This window comes from Melanotaenia boesemani, chromosome 22, assembly GCF_017639745.1.
Source record: "Melanotaenia boesemani isolate fMelBoe1 chromosome 22, fMelBoe1.pri, whole genome shotgun sequence".
In the NCBI taxonomy this organism is placed as follows: domain Eukaryota; kingdom Metazoa; phylum Chordata; class Actinopteri; order Atheriniformes; family Melanotaeniidae; genus Melanotaenia; species Melanotaenia boesemani.
In genome coordinates, this window is record NC_055703.1 from 27,692,328 (window position 1) to 27,708,608 (window position 16,281).

The 16,281-nt window shown below is 43.7% G+C and overlaps 2 protein-coding genes across 7 annotated transcripts in view; one reads left to right on the forward strand and one right to left on the reverse strand.

Moving 5' to 3' along the window:
- The window catches only part of LOC121634100 (gastrula zinc finger protein XlCGF57.1-like), a 540,387-nt gene that overhangs the window by 424,413 nt on the left and 99,693 nt on the right, over positions 1–16,281 (forward strand). The window lies entirely within an intron of this gene.
- Positions 1–16,281, reverse strand: part of myo6a (myosin VIa) — a 124,745-nt gene that overhangs the window by 33,060 nt on the left and 75,404 nt on the right. For all 6 annotated transcript variants that reach the window (XM_041976523.1, XM_041976522.1, XM_041976521.1 and 3 more), the window contains 5 exons: positions 15,066–15,193; positions 13,349–13,444; positions 12,940–13,110; positions 2,062–2,100; positions 1,825–1,918 (listed from right to left, as the gene is read on the reverse strand). In XM_041976523.1, the coding sequence (XP_041832457.1) occupies positions 1,825–1,918; positions 2,062–2,100; positions 12,940–13,110; positions 13,349–13,444; positions 15,066–15,193 (528 nt within the window). The remainder of the gene's footprint in view (positions 1–1,824; positions 1,919–2,061; positions 2,101–12,939; positions 13,111–13,348; positions 13,445–15,065; positions 15,194–16,281) is intronic.

Below are 16,281 nucleotides of genomic sequence, written 5' to 3' on the forward strand. Positions count from 1 at the left end.
TCCACCCACCCACCCACCCATCCATCTATCCATCCATCCATCCACCCTCCCCACCTATCCATCCATCCATCCACCCATCTATCCACCCATCCATCCACCCACCCACCCATCCATCTATCCACCCATCCACCCATCCATCCACCCATCTATCCATCCATCCATCCACCCTCCCCACCTATCCATCCATCCATCCATCCATCCACCCATCCACCCATCTATCCATCCATCCATCCACCCATCTATCCATCCATCCATCCATCCATCCATCCACCCACCCATCCATCTGTCCATCCATCCGTCCACCCACCCATCCATCCGTCCGTCCATTTGTCCACCCACCCATCCATCCGTCCATCCATCCACCCATCCATCCACCCACCCATCCATCCATCCATCCACCCATCCATCCATCCACCCATCCATCCACCCATCTATCCATCCATCCATCCATCCATCCATCCATCCATCCACCCACCCATCCATCCGTCCGTCCATCCATCCGTCCACCCACCCATCCACCCACCCATCCATCCATCCATCCGTCCAGTCAAATAATTGACATTTCTGTGAATGTTTTGGTACCAAGGGAAAATCTACTTGACAAAAAGTAAACTTTTTATTTTTTCCATAAAAACTGTGGTGCTGTAAACTATAATTTAGATTAATTAAACAAACAAACGTATTTGTTTGGAAGTGAGGCGCGTGGAAAGTGTAATAAACGTCATCTTGGTGCATTCTGATTTTCATCGAACCAGCAACGAAGCAGTTTTGCCAGGACACAACACGACTGGTTCCCCAGATAAATAATAAGAGTGGTCCAGCTGATGAGGTGGGTTCAGGTGCTGAGCTGTGAGCAGAACACATCGATTCAGATTTTATTCTGTTAACAGGGATTACAACCTATAGACAAAAAATGAAGATGAAAGGTGAAAATGTGCCGTTATCCTGTTAATAATCACACGAGGTTCAGTCAAATGAATCAGAATAAAACTTTTAAAAAGATGCTGGGATCATTTCTAACCTCTGATTTAATATGTTGAGATGAATTCCTCTTTTTAAAGCAACATGATTAACAGACTTCCCAGCATGCATTGTTTCCTCAGACTCTCTAGAAGACATGATTAAATCTCTGTACGCGTCCTGTGGGAAATTAATCTAATTATCCGTAACACCGAGCAAATGGATGCAGAATTATTTATTTGGTGATTAATTAAAGAGGAAGCAGAGTATCGTGAGTTTAAGTTGCACACTTTCTGTTAAACTCTGACCACATCAGCAGGCGGGGAAAATAAACACAAATAAAAACTGAATATAAACATGTAAATGTTCTTCTCTGGGGCTCAACCACCTAATTAAACAATAGAAATATCGTTAAGTGAAGTAAGCTGAGGTTTCCTGACCGGGTTAAAATTCAACATATAACAAAGATGTTTTTGAAATTCAGAAAAGAAAAAACTGTTATCAGTACCTTAAAATCAGTTTCATCTTTTAAGTCACTTCTTAAAACACACTCGACTGGCCTTTTTATAACAGATTTATTTACTTATTTACTTTATTTCTGACTTATTTATTGTCAGACTTCTGTCTGTTTGTCTAAATGTACTCATGCATGTGTCTTTTCTTTATTGATTTTATTACCTTTACTTTGCTGTGTGCTGTTCAGCACATTGTAAACCTTGTTTTTTAAAAGTGTTATACAAATAAAGATTTATTATTATTATTATTATTATAAAATCCCAACAACTTATATAGTAAATTTCTGTATTGAAATTCCTGATATTTATAATCCTGATATATACCCTGAAACCTGCAGCAAGAACTGACCGGAGCACTGCAGCTGGGAGAGAATCTGAGCTCCTTCAAACTGGTGGCTGACCATCTTCAGGTTTGGCTTGATGCACCGGATGAAACTGGAGCCCTGGAGGAGCGAGGGAGGGATGAGAGGAGAGAGAGAAGCCAAACAGTCATTACTGTGACAGCAGGAATGACAACCTGCATCAGAAATTCATCACGTCTGATGCGGGACACGATGCTTTGTCCATCCAGGGTGGAAGTACTGACCGTGCTGCGGAGCTTGTCCAGGAGGATGTTCAGCTGAGTCTGCAGGAGAAAAAGAAATGTTAACATTTAATCAACCAGCCTGGCTGATGTAAAGAAGCCAGCCTGAGTGAAACAAACAAACATGGCATTCATCCTTCACAAAACAAAATAACATGACAGGTGAGAGCGACTTGAAGGGAGCAGAGCCGGTGGACGGATTACAGCAGCCAGCCGTCACATCCTGCATGTTTGCCAAGCACAGAAAACAAGAAAGAGACCAGCAAACCATGCTAACATCACTTCTGACCAAAAGCTTTTCCAACATCATCTGAGAAATTATCAGTAAAAATCATTACATCCGGCAATTTCTGGTTTCACAACCTCAAAAGGATTCTTCAAATTTCTCTGAAACTGAGCAGCAGCACAGCTCTGCTAATGGCAGAAAGTTCAGCTGTTTTTAGCATTTAAGCCCGCTGTGAACCACGCCGCCTTAAAACTTTCACTAAAACTGAAAGATGTTGCATTTTGGCTGCACTGGCAGGTCGTCCCTGGCAGATTTCTGAAGGAAATACTGATCAGAAAATAGAGAAGAAACAAGAGAAACACGCCTCAAGTGGACACATGGATTTGGTATTAACAAAGGAACCTGCAGGCGTCAGAGTTTTAATATAACATGAGTAATAAGTTTAAGTGTTAATGCGTTAAACATAATTACCACGTTAATTCTACAGATTAATGTCTTTGTATTAACACGTTAATTCAGACAGCCTTTTGTTTAGGCGAATAACCCTGTTCTACATATCTATGACCTACAGTTAAACCCACGGTGGTGCATCTCTTTATTGGACTGGAAAATTTAGCCACACTAAGTTTCCACATCTTGCTTCAGGTGAAATTATTCCTCCAGAACTTGTGTACACTAAACGAGAATATGGATAAATGCACAAATTAAACGAGCTTAAAGACGCTAAACCAACAGCGACGGATTGTACACGATGGACGCTGACGTTTACTACTAGACCTAGATCAGGGCTTAGACACACAAGACCTGATCCAGCTTCACAATCATGTCCTTGGCTGATGGGGTAACCATGGTAACCTGAGCACACAGTTGTGGTCGGGCTCAAAAATGACTGTATATTATTGATAGAGAAGAAAAAGATTGGATTGTTTGCACAAAGCTTAAAGGATCTTATTTTACTGATGCTGAAGAACTTCTACAAAAAGTTCTGCAGTCATGTGATGCAGGTTTTTTTTTTCCCACCTCTGCTATCAAATGACATTTATAGCCAATAAATTAAGCCGCGTCTATTTTAATTTGTGATATTTTGTGTCCAGAAACATGCAGAAATCAAACCATCTTCTCTTAGCGCAGTGCCATCTTTGAGCCTCTGAATGAATAAAATCTGGTGTCATCACTGCTGTGTTTGTCAGGCGACCAATCAAAGCTGAGACAGAAACTGTCACCATAGTAACTAAGAAAGAGTTTTTCTCTTGTAACACGTCAGATAAAAATGATCACAAAAACTGGAGAAAGGCCTGAATGTGCCTGATGATGAGGTGAGCTGACGGGTCGGCAGGACGGGCTAAAAGCTGACGTCAGCACACAGAGCGCAGGTTCAGTCTGTAGGATGAAGGATTCTGCAAACATCATGAGCAATAAAAGACTAAGAGCAGCCGAGGGTGAGGACTTCTTTCATCAGGTCTGTACATATCCTGTCATATGGATCATCTGAGACTGAAAGGAAGTGGTGAATAGACTTCCTCAGAGAACACAGCTTCATGGCTAAAAACTGAAACATTACAACAGATTCAATTACATGATGGACCTCAGTTGATCCATTTTTTTCTATCCGAGTTTTATCTGATTTTATTATGAATCTTTTTAATTATTATTTAACTGTTTAACCAGGAAAAACTACATCATTTTATAGTAAGCAGCCAAAATGTGGAGCTGAAAGGCTTCAGAAACAGCAAAATGTAACATCAATTAAAGCACCTAGAAACCTGCTCAGGTTCATTTTTTCCCTTCTACTGTAGCAGCTCCTCATCAGATATTACTTTACTCGTCCCAAGGATTACTTTAATCATTCCTAGGACTACTTCAGTCATTCCTAGATGAACTGGGCTGCTGTCACTGAAAGTAAAGTGTTTTCTTTTAGTAGGAGATAACTATTTATTATTATTTACATTTTCTACTGTGTTCCAGGTAAATTTACTCTGACACAGTAACACATCTCTGCAGTAATCTCACGTCTCAGCTTTCTGCAGGGACCAGGGTTATACATACAGCCCTGCTGGGTGTGGAGATGTACCTAATTTATTTTGGGAATGTCATTTCAGACGGGAGGCAGGAAAATTAGGCTTGTCACAAAGAGGTAAATGGGACAGCCACATGATGAGCTGTGTCTCTGAACTGGGAAAAAAGAAAAACCTCCAGTATCTGGTTATAATGGGAACCTTCAGACCCCCCACCCCCCTCTGTCCCTCCGGCCGGGAGGCAGCACGTCTGTTACCTGCACTGATTAAAATGTATCACTGCTCCTCTGAGCCTGAAGCTCTGCTCATCCCTGCCTATCTGGATCCTCCTCTCCACCTTTTAAACCATAATCACAGCTTGGGTAGAGAGAGAACAGGAGCTCCACCGAAGTAAGGACAACACTACAAGTAACAGAGCTCACAGGTAATAAGAACTCGATGAAGTCTAAATCCAGCCTGAGACCAGCTCAGCACCACAATCCTGTCAAGAAGAGTGTTTCCTGGGGAAGAAGACGGCGTTGGTTTGCTCAACACTGACGAGGTTGTGCTGCAGCTTAGGAAGATAAAGTCAAAAAAAACAACATAATAAATTCTTCCTCAACATTCTATTTTAATTAAATTAAATTAACACTTTACGTTGTTGTGTATTAAATACTAGTGGTTACCTGGAGACAAACACCTGAAGAAGGACTGGATTAATATTCACTATCCACCTGAAACATTTTCTCCTGGTCAGCAGGAGTTTGTTACTCTGCTTTAAAAGACACAACAGAAACAAAAACATGGCAGACGAGAACGCCGTCACAGCTGGTTAACAGCAAGGTCGCTGGTTTGAGCCTCGGCTGGGGGGAGGTTGGACCAGCGGCATTTCTGTGTGGCGTTTGCATTTCCCCGTGTATGCGTGGGTTCTCTCCGGGTACTCCAGCTTCCTCGCACCATCCAAAGACATGCATGTTAGCTTAACTGCTCACTCCAAATTCTCCCTAGAAGTGAATGTGAGTGGTTGTTTGTCTCTCTGTGGCCACCTGTCCAGGTGTACCTGTCCGGGTGTGCCTGTCCGGGTGTACCTGTCCGGGTGTACCTGCCTCTCACCTGTTATTTGCTTGGATTGGCTTCAGCTTTCCAGCAACCCGTAACTGGACGAAGCGTTTACAGGAAATGAATGAAAGGAGCCTAGAGGAAGAATATACAACAAGAGGAGGCCTGGACCAAGGCTGGATCCCTGGGGGACCCCACACATGAGAAGAGCTGAAGAAGAGAATTATATCTTAACATAAAAGCTTCCTAAAGATGAAGTAAACCATTTTAAAGCGGTTCCTTTTATCCTATCTGAGCGTTCCAGCCTAGAAATGAGGACTTTTGGTCAACAGCATCAAAGGCAGCGCTGAGATCTGAAGGAAGGAGTCTCCAGAGTCTGTAACAAATAAAAAGTTCTTTCAAGCCTTAGCATATATGGATTCAGTGATCTGATCAGATCTTTCCATAGAAGAAGAATCCACACTGCGGCTGCGCGGCGAGGATCTAACGTTTCATTGATGGATGAATATAAGTCAGCTCCTTGAAAGGATGAAATATTTGTACATGAAAGACACTTTCTATGAATTTCCTACAACTGCTTCCCTCCTGCATTGGATAGCAATTCCGGTATTCCCCCACGTTTTCTTCCAATCAGCATCATGAATGAGACGTGACTGGAGGAGTCGTGCTCTGCAGTTTGAAGCTAGGCTTGCTGTTGGTTAATATCAAAAAGAGGAAGAGTCACGGTGGAAAATAAAAAGCATCCCTTCATACCTCAGCTGCATCATCACAAACAATGATGTAGATTATAATCATAGCTTTCTTTTCCTGTCTCAGTCTGGCATGAAATCACAATTCCTGAAAAATTAATTCTGAATTCTCATCAGAAACAGGAAAGGCTGACTAAAGCAGCTCAGCTGAAACAGGTTAAATAAAGGTTAATAAACAGGTTGAGACGTTGTCCTGAAATCTGGATGAAAAGTTGGGTTTGATTTCTTTGTGGACTAAAAACACTTCAGCTCAGCTGTGTGTCCACAGATGTGTTGGGTCCCAGATTTTCTTCTGGGACGTGTCCTGTGCATCAAGCCATTCAGCCATATTTTTTCCTTTTGTTTCAAATTAATAACTTTTCTGGGCTTCAATAACATTTGCATTTTTTTCTTTTTTATCTTGATATACATTTTCCTGATGGCAGATACAAAACAGGACCTTTTTACCCCTGAAGTTCCAGTTTTAGTGGATCCATCAACACCTTATAATAAGGTTGGCTCAGTTAAACTAGGTTTATTAGGAAACCAATCAGTAGATGATGGTCTGTTAACATAAAGTAGCAATACGTAATCAGGAAAAACTGGATAGTTCATTAAGAATTAATAAGTATTTCCATAATAATTCTTAAAAGTGGGCTATACATTGGATATTGAGGAGTTACTGGGGAGATGTGATATTAACAAACTGTCAAGCCCAAAGCCAACTTTTATCTTACAGTAAAATATCCCCAGTTTTTAAAAGAACAACTAATACAAGAGAAGAGGCGAGGTTGGCCAGGCTGCTGTGGTTCTCTTCATTAGTTAGCAAACATAATGACACAGGTGGGCTCTAATGATCACTATCAACGCAGATAAAACCTGAGTGGTGACTTGTTCAGGCTGCTGGATTCATACTGTAACACAGAAGCTTCAGTGGGCTAAACTTTCTGTGAAAGGCTCAATAAACTGCAGCTTAAACCCCTAATGACAGAGGAATGAGGGGATTTTTCCATGTCTAATAAAATAGGAGCTTAAGTGTTTCTACATGTTGAGAAGAAGCTGAAAAGACATTTGTTCAAGTAGACCTTTAGCCAGATGTAGGCTTTTATGACACGTTTATGTTTACATCAGCAGATGTGTGTCTAAGTGCCATCTTCACCATCTTAACTGATATTTTTATTTTCTACCCTGAAGCGGTTTGCGATTCTTTCTGGGAAAAGTGCTGTATAAATACATTTTGCTTTCTTATTTACCAGATAAACAAACTACTCGGAGTCTGGCAGGATGAGAGCAGATGAGAGTTTTCTTTGGTGGAAGACTGGGTTGGTCGTGAAGCTGAAATATGGATCATTATTAATCATGTCCGCTTGTCTAAGGTCTCCACTAGTCTGAGCAGTAAGAAAGTCCAAATAAAGACGTAAATTTCTGAAAATAAACGCTCAAAATCTGGATGGAAAAGTGGATGGATGGTAGAGGGATGGATGGATAGATGGATGGACGGACAGACGGGTGGGTGGATGGATGGATGGACATTCGGGTGGATGGTTGGATGGATGGATGAATGGACGAACAGACGGGTGGGTGGATGGATGGATGGACAGTCGGGTGGATGGTTGGATGGATGGATGGATGGACGAACAGACGGGTGGGTGGATGGATGGATGGACATTCGGGTGGATGGTTGGATGGATGGATGGATGGTGGATGGATGGATGGAAAAAGGGATGGATGGACGAACAGACGAGAGGGTGGATGGATGGATGGATGGATGGATGGATGGATGGATGGATGGATGGATGGATGGATAAATGGATGGATGGATGAACAGACGAGAGGGTGAATGGATGGACGAACAGACGGGTGGATGGATGGATAAATGGATGGATGGATGGATGGATGAACAGACGAGTGGGTGGATGGATGGACGAACAGACGGGTGGTTGGATGGATAAATGGATGGATGGTGGATGGATGGATGGAAAAAGGGATGGATGGATGAACAGACGAGTGGGTGGATGGATGAATGGATGGATGGTGGATGGATGGATGGAGGGGTGGATGGATGGATAAATGGATGGATGGATGAACAGACGAGTGGGTGGATGGATGGACGAACAGACGGGTGGATGGATGGATAAATGGATGGATGGTGGATGGATGGATGGAGGGGTGGATGGATTGATAAATGGATGGATGGATGAACAGACGAGTGGGTGGATGGATGGACGAACAGACGGGTGGATGGATGGATAAATGGATGGATGGATGAACAGACGAGTGGATGGATGGATGGACGAACAGACGGGTGGATGGATGGATAAATGGATGGATGGTGGATGGATGGATTGAAAAAGGGATGGATGGACGAACAGACGAGTGGGTGGATGGATGGACGAACAGACGGGTGGATGGATGGATAAATGGATGGATGGACGAAGAGATGGTTGGTTGGATGGATGGATGGATGGTGGATGGATGGAAAAAGGGATGGATGGACGAACAGACGAGTGGGTGGATGGATGGATGGATGGATGGATGGATGGAGGGGTGGATGAACAGACGAGTGGGTGGATGGATGGATAAATGGTATGGATGGACAAACAGACGAGTGGGTGGATGGATGGATGGATGGATGGATGGATGGATGGATGGATGGATGGATGGAGGGGTGGATGGATGGAGGGGTGGATGGATGGACGAATAGACGGGTGGATGGATGGATAAATGGATGGATGGACAAACAGACAGGTGGACGGATGGATGGATAAATGGATGGATGGTCGAACAGACAGGTGGATGGATGGATGGATGGATAAATGGTATGGATGGACAAACAGACGGGTGGATGGATGGACAAACAGACGGGTGGATGGATGGACGAATAGACGGGTGGATGGATGGACGAAGAGATGGATGGATGGATGGACAAACAGACGGGTGGACGGATGGATGGATAAATGGATGGATGGATAAATGGATGGATGGACGAACAGACGGGTGGATGGATGGATGGATGGATAAATGGTATGGATGGACGAACAGACGGGTGGATGGATGGACAAACAGATGGGTGGATGGATGGATGGATGGATGGATAAATGTATGGATGGACGAACAGACGGGTGGATGGATGGATGGATGGATAAATGGTATGGATGGACGAACAGACGGGTGGATGGATGGACAAAAAGACGGGTGGATGGATGGATGGATGGATGATAAATGGATGGATGGACAAACAGATGGGTGGATGGATGGATGGATGGATAAATGGTATGGATGGACGAACAGACGGGTGGTTGGATGGACAAACAGACGGGTGGATGGATGGATGGATGGATAAATGGATGGATGGACGAACAGACGGATGGACAAACAGACGGGTGGATGGATGGATGGATGATAAATGGATGGATGGACAAATAGATGGGTGGATGGATGGATGGATGGATGGATGGATGGATAAATGGATGGATGGACGAACAGACGGATGGACGGATGGACAAACAGATGGGTGGATGGATGGATAAATGGATGGATTGACAAACAGACGGGTGGATGGATGGATGGACGGACAAACAGACGGGTGGATGGATGGATGGATGGATGGATGGATGGACAAACAGATGGGTGGGTGGATGGATGGATGGATAAATGGTATGGATGGACGAACAGACGGGTGGATGGATGGACAAACAGACGGGTGGATGGATGGATGGATGGATGGATGGATGGATGGATGGATAAATGGATGGATGGACAAACAGACGGGTGGATGGATGGATGGATGGATGGATGGACAAACAGACGGGTGGATGGATGGATGGATAAATGGTATGGATGGACAAACAGACGGGTGGATGGATGGACAAACAGACGGGTGGATGGATGGATGGATGGATGGATGGATGGATGGATGGATGGATGGACAAACAGACGGGTGGATGGATGGATGGATGGATGGACGAACAGACGGGTGGATGGATGGACAAACAGACGGGTGGATGGATGGATGGATGGATAAATGGTATGGATGGACGAACAGACGGGTGGATGGATGGACAAACAGACGGGTGGATGGATGGATGGATGGATGGATAAATGGATGGATGGACAAACAGACGGGTGGATGGATGGACGAACAGACGGGTGGATGGATGGACAAACAGACGGGTGGATGGATGGATGGATGGATAAATGGTATGGATGGACGAACAGACGGGTGGATGGATGGACAAACAGACGGGTGGATGGATGGATGGATGGATGGATGGATAAATGGATGGATGGACAAACAGACGGGTGGATGGATGGACGAACAGACGGGTGGATGGATGGACAAACAGACGGGTGGATGGATGGATGGATGGATAAATGGTATGGATGGACGAACAGACGGGTGGATGGATGGACAAACAGATGGGTGGATGGATGGATGGATGGATGGATGGATGGATGGATGGATAAATGGATGGATGGACAAACAGACGGGTGGATGGATGGATGGATGGATGGATGGACGAACAGACAGGTGGATGGATGGACAAACAGACGGGTGGATGGATGGATGGATGGATAAATGGTATGGATGGACGAACAGACGGGTGGATGGATGGACAAACAGACGGGTGGATGGATGGATGGATGGATGGATGGATGGATGGATGGATGGATGGATGGATGGATGGATAAATGGATGGATGGACAAACAGACGGGTGGATGGATGGACGAACAGACGGGTGGATGGATGGACAAACAGACGGGTGGACAAACAGACGGGTGGATGGATGGATGGATGGATGGACAAACAGACGGGTGGATGGATAAATGGATGGATGGACGAACAGACGGATGGACAAACGGACGGGTGGATGGATGGATGGATGGATGAAATGTGTCCTGCATCTTTTAATCTGTGCTTGTGATTCTGGAAGCTTCTTCCTGCCCAGCAGCGGTGTGTATTTTACCTCCAGCCTCCGTCTGGTTACTCTGAGCTCGTCTGTATTTCATTACGCGGAGAGAATATTTAGTTTCTCTGCTTGTGCTCCGTGTTCTGAATTCTATTTAGACTCCTTGGATATCTTTCACCTTTTGTTCCTTTAATAGGTTTCATTAAAGTTCTTGTTTAATTTCTTGGTGTCTAAGCTAACAACCTAAAACCAGACAAACTTTTGGTGTCAATTTGTCCTGATAACAGACTTTTCCTCCCATGAGCAGCAGGTGGATGAGGATGGTGTATGCAGACGGGACTGTGGACCTCTAACACCTCCTACCGAGCCATTACAGGAGAACTGAGGTGTTTCTCCAAGCAGGCCTTTTAGCCTGGAGGATCTCCTTTAATGAGGCGTAGCAGGTGACGCTTTGACTGACAGCATGTCTTCAGAGTCAGATGAGCCGGTGGCAGGAGGATTTTTAATAAGTTGGCACTCAGCTAATGGCTGCATCTCAGTGAAGCCGTCTTCTTCCTGGTGCTGAGCAGATAACGGCTACCAGAAACTATCTGTATGCACAGCGTCATGTTGGAGGCACTGGAGTAAGACTGATGTTTGTTACATCTGTACCTGGTTTAATCCCAGCTGACACATTTCCTTCTTATATATACAACAATTTCTAAGATACAGAGTTTGACATTTGTCTGTTTTAAGGCTTAAAATGTGGGTTAGAATATTGTTAACTTATTCCTAGGAGTCTTTATGCAGGAGAGATTATAAATATGATATATAAAGTCTCCTGCATATGCATCACGCTAACAAACTGTGTGCAATTTCGTTGTTTTGGAAGGTGTTTCATTTACCATTCTGCATTTCATCTGGTCTCATCTTCTCAGCTGGGGGTCCTGTTTTAATCACACGGAGATAGATTGAACTCGTTCAGATATTATTTTTTGTTGTTGCAGTCATATCCTGTCCATGTCACCTGCCCTGATAACATGAATAATTTGTAAATGAAATGATGCTGCAGCGTATCGGCTGAGCTGCTGGTCCATGGACTGGAAAAATTAGAGAACATGTGTCTAATTTCCACGTGTGGACAGTCGGCTCCTTTAATCTGTAGGCCAGAACTGAGCATTTCATCTGTGACGGATATCCCTGCAGAAAAATGATAAAGCAGCAACGTGCTTCTAACCTGCATGAATCTAATAAAGCAGAGCCGCTTTATGAGCCACGCTCTGACACTTGGTCTTTATTCTTTGTTAAATAGATCACTAAAGAAAGTGGACAAAAGCATTACATCACTGGAGCATCTCAGGAGTCTATGCCAATTCACATTTGATGATAAAAAACACAGTTATGGGTGAAAAGGCTTTGGAAATGGGACATTAATGGTATTAAATCCTGTCTAATGTCACTCTTCCACAGTGTGAACACAACTTTCAGACTCTGTTCAATGGTGCAACAAAAGCCACTAATCTGTGTTTTTTGGCCCTGAAACAAAGTATTTATGAATATCTCTGGACCTTTAAAGCAACACTAAATAAGTTTCCGACCTTACAACTCTGTTACTGACTCATTTCAATGATTTCAATGACTCGTTTCAATCTTCATTTCTGGAGCATCCAGAGGCTGGTAAACTACACTTTTTCCAGCCCAGAGCATCACGTTACAGCTGAGTTTTCCTTTATGGCACCGCATCAGAGGCAAATTTTAAATGTAAACAATGGTTGATTTACTAAAGAAACCCAGGATGACGACGCCAGACTGACTTTTATTGGCTGGAGAGATCTCAGAGAAGAGACGGGATGAACATGTTGCTGGATTAGCCATCGTTGGGGGACGCCAAAGTGATAAAATCTGACGAAGTTCAGCAGTGCTGCTTTAAAACACATAACTAACTTTAAGAATAAAAACAACTGTACACCTCCTTCCTGCTCACCTTGAACTTGTTGCCGACGCTGATGAAGCTGAGCTTTCCGGCCTTCTGTTTCACATCTTTGCTGTTGTTGGAGTTTTCAAACAGCTCGTGGACGAAATGGTCCTTGGACTCGCTGATCAGACACTCCAGAGACATGTGCAGAGCATCGTTGTTCTTCTCCACAAACTTGGTCTGAGAGAGAAAAACCTGTTTTAATGAAGCTTTAGAATAAAGCAGCCGTCACAGCTGATGTGGGTCCATTCCTCAGTCTAATCTAATGTGAGTGGTCACTTGCTTTCATGTTAAAAAGCTCCAGTCTGAAGTGTTTTCTAACGCTCTGAGATCAAAGACAAAGAAACAAATCATTTTGCGTGACATTCATTTCAAAGACAGCTGCAGGAAAGCAGAGCAGAGTGTGTTGTGAACGCACCGTCTCGTAGCACACAGCTCCTGCAAAGTGCCTGATAATAAATCCTTCATCGTCCCTCACGTTTCTGTGGATGGCCAGCTTAGACTTCCTGGGTACCTAAGGGACAAACACACACCTGGTCACATGTGGGAAGATGTGGACACAATGCAGAGTTCCTGCACATTTTCCATCCCTAATGACCAACTAATTCCCAGCCCTGTCAGTCACTCGCTGCTGGAAGCTAAGATTAAGATATCAGCAATTCAACCGTCAGCAACGCTTCACTCTTAGACTCAACCGGATTCTAATAAAAACTTAATCTACATCAGTATGAGACAGAACCAGCTGCCTCATAAAGTCACAACTTTCTGTGATATTTCTTTATAGATCTAGAACCAGTGTATAGAAGCTGAAGCTTTTAACCCCAGTCAGCATCAGACAGGATGTTTCTCAACTGTCAGATTCTGAGGCTAAAACGATGTAAAATGAATGTATGAATAGATGTAGCAGCATAAAGGTCGACCAGAAGAAGAAAACAGAATTTATTACTAACAGAACTTTGTAGAAATAACTCACAGACCAACAGTGACCAAACCTTTTCTCATCTCATCGTTCTCTCAAGTCTTGGCTTTCAGGAGAAAAAATATTGTTATTGAAACAAACACACAACAGAAACTATTTCCATGTTTCCACTTTTTCCTCATTTCCAGTTATTCCTGCTACTATTTACCTGCTATCCTCACTAAACCAACTCCAGCTCAGCTGCTTTGTGGCGCCACCGTGCATCAGAAACGTCTTCTTGGCTTTATTCCAGCCATAGAGGAGCATTATTTTTCTTCTTTTCACACACACATAGAACTTTCTGCTCACTGGTTGATCTTTGGCTGCTCCTGATTGGACGTTACCGTCAATCTAAGCTCTCTGATTGGTGGAAAGTCTGACAGGAAGTGGCTTCATCATCATGTCCAGGTCTAAATAGAGGTCTCTTAGCAACATAGTAGTGATGGTGATGTTTTTATGGTGAAATGTGATAAATAATGCTGTTATCATGGATCATTGTGGATTTACCAGATAGAGTCTCTGAATAAAACTACATTTAGTGGCTGGATTGTAAACCTCCTGGATGGGATAGAAATGCTGGAAAACTTCTGTAGATCATCTAAAGGGTAAAATATCCATCACATTTACCCCACAGAGCTACACACCACCGCTCCTGAAATACTGGTGATGGTAGAAGTTATAGCACTGGGGGATCTGGTGGCGTTTTATGGGTTAAACAGGAATGATGTGATAAAAAGAAGAAGGTTTTTACAGAAATAAATCTAAACTGGCCACACATGGTTTATCTTTAGGTCGATCAGACATTATTGAGAATAATTTTAGCCTTTAGAAATGAAGATTTCTGGTTGTCTTGGTCAGTTTGGGGTTTGGGGGCTGCTGGAGGGGAAATAACCAAGAGATGATCTAAAATTAACATTTGGTAAAAATGTCACTGTTTTTATTAAATCTTTATAATAATTTACACTCAACGTCCACGTCATCAGATCCACCTGTTCAACTGCTCAACACAAATATCCAATCAGCCAATCACACGGCAGCTGAATGTAAAGGTATGCAGGCTTTGTTTTCATCAGCTTCATCACTTCAGCTCCTCTGTCATCATTACCAGCTTCCATGCCAGCATCTTTAGACTCATCAAGCTCCTGCAGGTTGTGTCACAGCTCAACTTATTGCTCACCGTCAGCCGGAAGTGGTCCTTGTGTTTGTTGTGAACGGTGTCGGTAAAGTGCTGGTCGCTGGGTTGAGGTAGGCGGTTCTCTTCGTCCAGGATGTCCAGGATGCCGACCACTTTCGCCTCCACCAGGTCTGCAGAAACAGCAGGAAAAACATGAGCGAAAGATCTCCACATGAAGCTGGTGAGGATGTCACTGAGCAGCGTGACCAATCGCATCAAGGAGATGCGATGTAAAGGATTAAAAATCTAAATGAAAGTTTAATCGGATGGAAAGAGGCGTGGAGATCATTGCAGACTCTAGTTGATGGGATGCGACGTGGAAGGTGAAGGGAGAGGAAGGACTTCATCCTTATTTGTCATCAACACAGTTTAGCCATTTGGAAAAGGCAAACGAGGTTTATTTGATTAGCAGGAATGTGAGGAAAAGTAGTTTAAAGCACTATTAATTGTTTTAAAAAACAGATGGTGGAGCGAAGCCAAGTTTAGCAGGTTTCTCATGTCAATCCAGATCCATCAACCTGTCAATCAGGCCTGGACGGGTCCAGTCTGTGCAGATAAAGACCCTAGTGAGCATGTTCTGTAAGAAGATGAGGAGAAAGTTTGCAGAGATGAAGAGCGCCATCCTACAGACAGAGCAGTCTTCCAAACAAACAGACCATGAGACACAAATTCGACATCTAAACCAGGACGTTGTTGTCAAAGTACCAGGCAAACTGAGTAAATTTACAGAACTCGCTATTTTAAACTTGTAAATCCGAACAAAAGCTTGTTGGTGTCCCTAAGTTTGCTTGAAGGACCATAAAACAGAAACATGTCTACATGACATGACGAGAGGTTTTACTGAGGACATGACGAGCTGCAGCGACGCGACTCAAACAATCCACTCATCTGACTGAGAGCCAGAGAAATGATCCCCACCTAGTTTCCTTCATCCACCCGTCTCAGGAAACAACACCAACACAATCAGGCAGCCGAGCCAAAACCTTGTGGCCTCAAGCCTCTGGAAATCCTTCACCCGTGTTCCCATTTCAGCCTCTAATGAAAGTTTCTCCTCAGCTGAATCCAGGTTGAGAAGGTCATACGCTGCATGGACTGTGGCGCCACTTCAGGCACCATTTAAATCCTAAAGATAAATAACCTCACCATCCACGTTTGGCTGGTCAGGAGTGACTGGTGAGACACGTTTAGGTTTATAAAACAAATATGGGTTTAAAGTTCA